The sequence below is a fragment of the Abramis brama genome, assembly GCF_963993115.1.
Source record: "Abramis brama genome assembly, chromosome: 17".
In the NCBI taxonomy this organism is placed as follows: domain Eukaryota; kingdom Metazoa; phylum Chordata; class Actinopteri; order Cypriniformes; family Leuciscidae; genus Abramis; species Abramis brama.
The window spans coordinates 395,001-405,000 of NC_139979.1; the positions used below are offsets into that span (position 1 = coordinate 395,001).

General features: G+C 47.3%; 1 protein-coding gene across 9 annotated transcripts in view; it reads right to left on the minus strand.

Annotated features, from left to right (window-relative positions):
• khdc4 (KH domain containing 4, pre-mRNA splicing factor) overlaps positions 1-10,000 on the minus strand; it is a 29,257-nt gene that overhangs the window by 11,686 nt on the left and 7,571 nt on the right. For all 9 annotated transcript variants that reach the window (XR_014603243.1, XR_014603244.1, XR_014603245.1 and 6 more), the window contains exons 2-6: positions 9,674-9,869; positions 2,682-2,798; positions 1,046-1,125; positions 634-686; positions 384-544 (exon numbers count right to left, since the gene is read on the minus strand). Coding sequence is in view for 5 of the 9 variants with exons in the window: in XM_084089602.1 (XP_083945728.1) it covers positions 384-544; positions 634-686; positions 1,046-1,125; positions 2,682-2,798; positions 9,674-9,869 (607 nt within the window). In the remaining 4 variants the exon portion in view is untranslated. The remainder of the gene's footprint in view (positions 1-383; positions 545-633; positions 687-1,045; positions 1,126-2,681; positions 2,799-9,673; positions 9,870-10,000) is intronic.

The following is a 10,000-nucleotide window of genomic DNA, read 5'->3' on the forward strand; positions in this document are numbered from 1 at the left end:
GAATATTAGGCTGCTGTCCCTTTAAGAGCTGCACAGATCCAGTATACTGATACACATGAGAACAGAAAACAGAGTCTCTTGCGCTTGAATGGTTTAAACTCATATTGAAATGCTCTCAAAGGATTCAATAAGAGGAATTGAAATTTTAATTTTATAACAATTTTATAACTTGAGGTCAGGAATCAGATACTTGTATTAATTATTCCCAACCCTATTCTCATACAACTCTGTCCTCGAGCTCATGTAAATTAGATCAAATAATAATTAGCAATAGCTCACTCTAGATAAGCATTGTCTAATTCGAGCTGTTATTAAGAGAAGTTCTGAACGCTGTGTGAATGTGCTGTGAAACACACGTCTACTGTGACCGCACATGTACTCACTCCTCCTGTATAGTGTGGTTTGTGTGCAGCAGAGGGGATTGTGGGTAAAGTGCTGGATCCAGGCTGCTGGTACACAGTGACCGTCGCTCCGCTGTAGGTCGAGTTGGTGGCGGCCTTCACTACACCGTTAGTGATGATCTCCTTAATCCTGTTAACGGCCTCTACACACACACACACACACACACTGATGTTAAACACACACACACACACATACACGTGATGAAGCTCCTCCATCAGTGTTGTCACTCACTGTCCACTAAGTCTCGGGTCTGGCCCTGCACATGCAGATACAGCGGACGGTCACTGTGGAGAGATCAACACACATGCTTTAGGATTTAAAGCAATTACTGAATATTTATTGCAATCCAATCGCAGAGTTCGTACAGACGCTGTAAAATTAAATTCCAGGACTTTTCAAGCACTACTTTATTGGTTTTCAAGGACTACAATTAGAGATCTCACTTATCAAACAATATCTTTATCTTTCAAATGAAAAAAAAATGTAAATAGATAAAAGAAAATAAACTAATAAAACAAAATGGTACCAATAAAGAGCAGCGCATGCAATTGCCATTGAAAGGATAATATGACAAAGATATCGCTTTCCTTAATCAAACTGACTGAACTGATCAGGATGTGCATGTGACGCATGACCGGCTCACCTGGGCAGTGCTTTGCTCTTCTCCTCCGAGGACATGTAGCGCCCCCTGGTGGACACAGCAGCACCACTCACTCTGCTGATCTGTGGAGAACATCAGGACTGAGCGAAAGCAGAGGAGGACAGAACACACACTCACACTCACTCACTCTCACACACTCACACACTCACACACTCACACACTCACACACTCACACACTCACACACTCACACACTCACACACTCACACACTCACACACTCACACACTCACACTCTGCTGATCTGTGGAGAACATCAGGACTGAGCGAAAGCAGAGGAGGACAGAACACACACTCACACTCACACACTCACTCACACACTCACTCTCACTCACTCACTCTCACTCACTCTCACTCACTCTCACTCACTCACACACACACTCACACACACACACACTCACACACACTCACACACACACTCACACACACACTCACACACACACTCACACACACACTCACACACACACTCACACACACACTCACACACACACTCACACACACACTCACACACACTCACTCTCACACTCACTCACTCACTCTCACACTCACTCACTCACTCACTCTCACACTCACTCACTCTCACACTCACACACACACTCACACACTCACTCACTCTCACACTCACTCACTCTCACACTCACTCACTCTCACACTCACTCACTCTCACACTCACTCACTCTCTCACACACTCACTCACTCTCACACTCACTCACTCTCACACTCACTCACTCTCACACTCACTCACTCTCACACTCACTCACTCTCACACTCACTCACTCTCACTCACACACTCACACACTCACACACTCACACACTCACACACTCACACACTCACACACTCACACCAGTGGCGGCTGCTGGTCTTTCAAAGAGGGGAAGCTCATTTTCGGCCTACATCATTAAAAAATATTCATTTATTTATACTTAAATTCTACGTTCCTTTTCAAGAAAATGCTCTGTGAAAAATGAATGTAATAATATAATAAAGGTATAAATAATAATATAATAAAGTATAATAATAATGCTATTAATAATAAAGCAGTTTGTCTTTGAAAAATCCGCGATGGGACTGAGCTCGAACAGCTTCAACATCAGCGACTTTTTATTGTATGAAATCGCTGTCAATCAAAAGGAGACACAGCCTTTCGACAGACCCTCCAATCATCACGCGGAAGCCCGGAGTCCAGGCCAGCCCACTCCCCGTTCACCCCCAGAGAAGCTGAGCTTCCATGGGCGGGACATAATCGCAGCATTTATCCAATGACCGTCTAGTTTCGAAGCGCTGAAAAAAACTGTTCGAAGCAGCCCCATAGAAGTCACTGGACGCTTGGCTTCGACAGGGAAATGCACTGTGACGCTACGGGAATGTATGAGAAGGAAATCGAGTCAGCCGACCTGCTGTATGCAACTGATTCTGAACGAACTCGTCTTTGAGACGAACGTTTTCTAACGCATTTTAGTCAATAAAATGTTAATACAATAGTACATATTTGACCATTCATTTTTTGACATTATAGGAGAAGCCGAGCTTCCCTTGCAGTCTTAAAGAAATCGCCACTGACTCACACACTCACTCACACACTCACTCACTCACACACTCACAGGCCTGATCCGGCTCTCACCTCGTCTTGAGTCTGTCCTCGGGTCAGCAGATTTCGGCAGGTCAGCGGGACGTCATTAATCTCCACTTCCGCCACCACCAGATCATCCTTCAGTTTACTCCCAGCAGCACCTGAAACCTACAGGTGATCATCAGTGTGCGTTTCCTCCTCACACACACACACACACACACACAGGTGATCATCAGTGTGCGTTTCCTCCTCACACACACACACACACACACACACACACACACACACACACACACAGGTGATCATCAGTGTGCGTTTCCTCCTCACACACACACACACACACACACACACACACACACACACACACACACACACACACACACACACAGGTGATCATCAGTGTGTGTGTGTGTGTGTGTTTCCTCCTCACACTGGGGTTTATTTAGCATTTTTATAGTGTTTCCCGTCACATTAAACTGAAGCACAAACAGAGCTGTCATTCAAAGACAAGGCCGATGGGTGAATGACATCACAGGACCACGAGAGCGAATCAGAAGCACGAGGAGCCGTCTACTCTATTCGCTCTCAGTGCTGTGATGTCATTCACCGATCGCCGGTTCAAGCCGAACAAGCCGAAAGTCTTCACTTGTTTCATTACTGGATGAATCAGCGTTTTTAAACAAATCTCTTGGATGAATGATTCAACGATACGTTTTAACAGTCACTTGTCGCCACCTACTGGTGTAACAATGTAATCGATACAATCTTCATCTGAAGCGTCGTTACTTTCCAAAAGGGGACTTTTCTCTATTTTGAAGATATCAGTGTTAAAATCCTACTTTTATCCCAGTGATATATACACAAAATAAACATTATATTACAACTTACAATTGCACAAAAGGCTGCGAATCCGTAAGCGAACTTAGAGTACGTTTACACGACAACGATATGCTTAAAACAGAGAGGTTTTTCCGTGCACAGACGACACCACTGTCAAACCGATCCCCGTTCACACGGATCCGCGAAAACAACCCCCCCCCCCAGTAGATGGCGAAGAAACACTACAGACTAAACACGTAATACGCATGTGCATGACGTCATCGTCGTCAGAGATTCACGTTTTTATTGTTTACACAGAGACCGTTTCCAAAAACTTGCATTTTCAGGCGCCCAGAACGCGGGTGTCGTGTGAACGAACGGCCAAAACGCATAAAAAGTTTTACGTTTCTAGTTGAAAACGGTGTCGTTTAGACAGCCCTAATAGTAATGAAGGAGTAACTCCGCTGGGGAACAGTCGTGTTCTCACTATACTGTCATGAAGCCGCTGTGACAGGCTTGAGCTGCACTGAACTCTATTAGTGATGCACGATATATCAGCCACGTATCAGCACCAGCCCATATATGTTCATTATTAACGTCATCGGCAGAATAAGAAGATTTGTCTGATATATTAAAGCCGATAAATAATGTATTTCCTCCAGCTGAGACGCTTCAGATGCGACTGTTCAACATGATGGCTCTGAATTGCTTGAAATATGATTGGAATCACTTCAAAAAAGGAAAATAGAGTTCAGAGCAACACGTGCAGATCTGTCATATCGGCTACAGAACGTTATAATGAGAACATCATCATAATAGTGTGATTGAGTCATGGCTTTTATAGGGGTGTAAATCGGAGCCTTCATGACGATTCGATACCGATTTCTTAAGCCAACGATTCGATTATTTTCGATACTTCAGAATTCCCCGCGATACGATTCGATTCAATACTAGATATTTTTACATGATATCTATTAGAGATGCACCGATTACAATTTTCTGGGCCGATTCCGATTTCCGATTTTTCATTGAGTTTGACCTGCCGATACCGATTTTAGCCGATTCCGATTTCATTTTTTCTAACCACTTTACAGCACACACAAATATTTCTTTTATATCTTTTCTGTAATAGAACATTTTACAATTTGCATAGTACATATTTTTTTGAACAGATAAACACTATAAAATAGAACTATATAAATTACTCCAGGTTCACACACATCTAAAGTGCAGTGTTATGGAAGAACCATTTCCTTTTCACATCCAATATCCAATATTTTTTTATATATATGTATTTAGCAAACTAAACATCTGTATGAAAACAGGGAATGGCAATAAAATAATATATAAATAAAAAATAAAATAAATATAGCCTTGCAGTATAAAGATATTTCTCAAAGCACACACACATAGGCCTATTGCAATCACTTGTACAAACTGAATAATAAATCAAGTTTAAATGGGTACATTTTCTATAAATATTAGTCTTCGTTTACTTTTCTGACATAGCCTACTCCAGGTCTTGTTAAAACACGCACATTCTGTGCATTTTGGGCACTTTTTTTGTGAAACCCTATTTAGGATATTTTGTCCATCAAAAGTGTGCTTTCCCTTTAATTCCCGCTGCTCACGCAGTGCAGCAAATAGACTCGGCGCCGAAACACGCGCTTCACTGCTCGCGACGCTCCTGCTTGACGCTCACGCGCTGCTCCTACTCCCGTTGTGAATGCACTCATTGATTAACATGCAAGCCGAAAAAAATACGCGCTTGCGGTCTGAACGGACGTTATTCACAAGGTTTTCTGCATGTGTGTTCCGTGTGATGCGGATGTTGCGCGATGTTAATCATGCGGCGCCCGAGTGCATTTGACCGGCATAAAATCGGCATTTGTCAGACTGACCGGCCGGTCGCCGGTCACGGCCGATCACGTGAAAATCGGCCAATTCCGGTCACCAGCCGATCAATCGGTGCATCTCTAATATCTATTAAGTTTCAAATAAATCAACAAAAATAATAAATAATTTGCCTTTTATTGAGAATACAGAATACAATTGCATGTCACAAAGAAATTGTTTTTCCACCTCCAGGAATGAGACGAGTGTTGTTCATTATGTCGCCTTGTTGAGGTAAATTGTAGTTTTCCTTGCTTTACCGTGGTCTTAAAGTAAAAAGATGACTGTGAAAAATAGTAGAATTAAATTAAATACACTTATTTAGTTAAACGCATTTATGGTGAAATTACTACATTTTCATGTCAATCTGTGTTCATTTTGACCACGAAACATGCGCTGTCACTTTAATTCAGCGCGTGCAGCAGAGATAGACTCGGTGCGGACCGGATCTCTGCACTGCTGTAGCCTGTATACGCACCGCAACTGGACCGGATCTCTGCACTGCTGTAGCCTGTATACGCACCGCAACTGGACCGGATCTCTGCACTGCTGTAGCCTGTATACGCACCGCAACTGGACCGGATCTCTGCACTGCTGTAGCCTGTATACGCACCGCAACTGGACCGGATCTCTGCACTGCTGTATACGCACCGCAACTGGACCGGATCTCTGCACTGCTGTAGCCTGTATACGCACCGCAACTGGACCGGATCTCTGCACTGCTGTAGCCTGTATACGCACCGCAACTGGACCGGATCTCTGCACTGCTGTAGCCTGTATACGCACCGCAACTGGACCGGATCTCTGCACTGTTGTAGCCTGTATACGCACCGCAACTGGACCGGATCTCTGCACTGCTGTATACGCACCGCAACTGGACCGGATCTCTGCACTGTTGTAGCCTGTATACGCACCGCAACAGGACCGGATCTCTGCACTGCTGTATACGCACCGCAACTGGACCGGATCTCTGCACTGCTGTATACGCACCGCAACTGGACCGGATCTCTGCACTGCTGTAGCCTGTATACGCACCGCAACTGGACCGGATCTCTGCACTGCTGTAGCCTGTATACGCACCGCAACTGGACCGGATCTCTGCACTGTTGTAGCCTGTATACGCACCGCAACTGGACCGGATCTCTGCACTGCTGTATACGCACCGCAACTGGACCGGATCTCTGCACTGCTGTAGCCTGTATACGCACCGCAACTGGACCGGATCTCTGCACTGCTGTAGCCTGTATACGCACCGCAACTGGACCGGATCTCTGCACTGCTGTATACGCACCGCAACTGGACCGGATCTCTGCACTGCTGTATACGCACCGCAACTGGACCGGATCTCTGCACTGCTGTAGCCTGTATACGCACCGCAACTGGACCGGATCTCTGCACTGCTGTAGCCTGTATACGCACCGCAACTGGACCGGATCTCTGCACTGTTGTAGCCTGTATACGCACCGCAACTGGACCGGATCTCTGCACTGCTGTAGCCTGTATACGCACCGCAACTGGACCGGATCTCTGCACTGCTGTAGCCTGTATACGCACCGCAACTGGACCGGATCTCTGCACTGCTGTATACGCACCGCAACTGGACCGGATCTCTGCACTGCTGTAGCCTGTATACGCACCGCAACTGGACCGGATCTCTGCACTGCTGTAGCCTGTATACGCACCGCAACTGGACCGGATCTCTGCACTGCTGTAGCCTGTATACGCACCGCAACTGGACCGGATCTCTGCACTGCTGTATACGCACCGCAACTGGACCGGATCTCTGCACTGCTGTAGCCTGTATACGCACCGCAACTGGACCGGATCTCTGCACTGCTGTATACGCACCGCAACTGGACCGGATCTCTGCACTGTTGTAGCCTGTATACGCACCGCAACTGGACCGGATCTCTGCACTGCTGTATACGCACCGCAACTGGACCGGATCTCTGCACTGTTGTAGCCTGTATACGCACCGCAACTGGACCGGATCTCTGCACTGCTGTATACGCACCGCAACTGGACCGGATCTCTGCACTGCTGTATACGCACCGCAACTGGACCGGATCTCTGCACTGCTGTATACGCACCGTAACTGGACCGGATCTCTGCACTGCTGTATACGCACCGCAACTGGACCGGATCTCTGCACTGCTGTAGCCTGTATACGCACCGCAACTGGACCGGATCTCTGCACTGTTGTAGCCTGTATACGCACCGCAACTGGACCGGATCTCTGCACTGCTGTAGCCTGTATACGCACCGCAACTGGACCGGATCTCTGCACTGCTGTATACGCACCGCAACTGGACCGGATCTCTGCACTGCTGTATACGCACCGCAACTGGACCGGATCTCTGCACTGCTGTATACGCACCGCAACTGGACCGGATCTCTGCACTGCTGTATACGCACCGTAACTGGACCGGATCTCTGCACTGCTGTATACGCACCGCAACTGGACCGGATCTCTGCACTGTTGTAGCCTGTATACGCACCGCAACTGGACCGGATCTCTGCACTGCTGTAGCCTGTATACGCACCGCAACTGGACCGGATCTCTGCACTGCTGTATACGCACCGCAACTGGACCGGATCTCTGCACTGCTGTATACGCACCGCAACTGGACCGGATCTCTGCACTGCTGTATACGCACCGCAACTGGACCGGATCTCTGCACTGCTGTAGCCTGTATACGCACCGCAACTGGACCGGATCTCTGCACTGTTGTAGCCTGTATACGCACCGCAACTGGACCGGATCTCTGCACTGTTGTAGCCTGTATACGCACCGCAACTGGACCGGATCTCTGCACTGCTGTAGCCTGTATACGCACCGCAACTGGACCGGATCTCTGCACTGTTGTAGCCTGTATACGCACCGCAACTGGACCGGATCTCTGCACTGTTGTAGCCTGTATACGCACCGCAACTGGACCGGATCTCTGCACTACTGTAGCCTGTATACGCACCGCAACTGGACCGGATCTCTGCACTGCTGTAGCCTGTATACGCACCGCAACTGGACCGGATCTCTGCACTGCTGTATACGCACCGCAACTGGACCGGATCTCTGCACTGCTGTATACGCACCGCAACTGGACCGGATCTCTGCACTGCTGTAGCCTGTATACGCACCGCAACTGGACCGGATCTCTGCACTGTTGTAGCCTGTATACGCACCGCAACTGGACCGGATCTCTGCACTGCTGTAGCCTGTATACGCACCGCAACTGGACCGGATCTCTGCACTGCTGTAGCCTGTATACGCACCGCAACTGGACCGGATCTCTGCACTGCTGTAGCCTGTATACGCACCGCAACTGGACCGGATCTCTGCACTGTTGTAGCCTGTATACGCACCGCAACTGGACCGGATCGACGGACCGCAACCGCATGCAGTGTGAAAGCTCTGACCTGTTAACATGGGTACGGAAAAAATACGCACCGCATACGCACTGCAAACGGAGTATGTGTGAAACGGGCGTTACAATAAAGTGCAATCAGACAAACGGCAACTCTTGCCACTGCTCCATCTGTGTTCCTGAAGCCAGAATACTTCCACACCCATGACTGAACGCCGACTGGAGTGTGTAACATTGCACTGTCATTGCCAGATCGCTCTGACGGTTCCATCGCTCTTGAAAGTCAGACTCAACAATGTGTGTGAACATAGATAGACTGTGAAACGCAAATATCGCGTGTGAAGCGGTGTGAAGTAGAGGGCAATAATGAGGTTAGCGCCACCCGCAGCTTAGGAGGAGGTTGTACGCATATGTCGGAGCGGATGCTGAAAATAGACAGGCGGCAAATAAACACATTAATCGATACTCTTGCGGACGCATCGAATCGTCGGCTGTATAATCGATGCATCGATACGAATCGATTAATATTTACACCCCTAGGCTTTTAATGGTGAGACTTTTGTTTTTGTAATCAGACTCTCAAAAAATTTGGATTTAGAATTATCGGCCAATATATCGGTTATCGGCTTTCAAATATAAGGAATTATCGGTTATCGGCCAAAATTTGTATATCGCTGCATCCCTAAACTATATTTTCCTTTTCAAAGTGATTCCAGTCATATTTCAAGCAAATCAAAACCATCATGTTGAACAGTCGCATCTGAAGGACATAATACGTTATTTATCGGCTTTTATATATCGGCCGATATATCATGCATCTCAAATGTAAAATAATGTAATTTCAGCCTCATTCTGTGATAAGAAGCCTCGAGTCCACAGAGGGAAGTTATTAACTGTGTGATTGTTCCTGAAGTATGGACTGGTGTGAGTGAAGTGCAGATGAGCTTGAGTGACAGCAGGACTGACTTTATCAGCAGGAGCGGCGCTGTTGATCTGAGACGGCTTGAGCTTTCCTTTAGCCACTAGCATAGCGTTGATCTTAGCAGCGACAGCGGCCGCGGCGTCCAGAGCTCCAGTGGGAGCAGAACCTCCATCAGGACAACCCGAAGAACCCGAAGAACCTGAAGAACCCGGGCCGGCCTGGTCCCACTTACTGCGCCGCCTGACAAACACAAACACATCATCATCAATATTATTATAGCCCTGTTCCACACACACCCACAAACACACACGCACACACAAACACACACACACTGAGGCGGAGAGCACTGTTACACACACACACACACACAC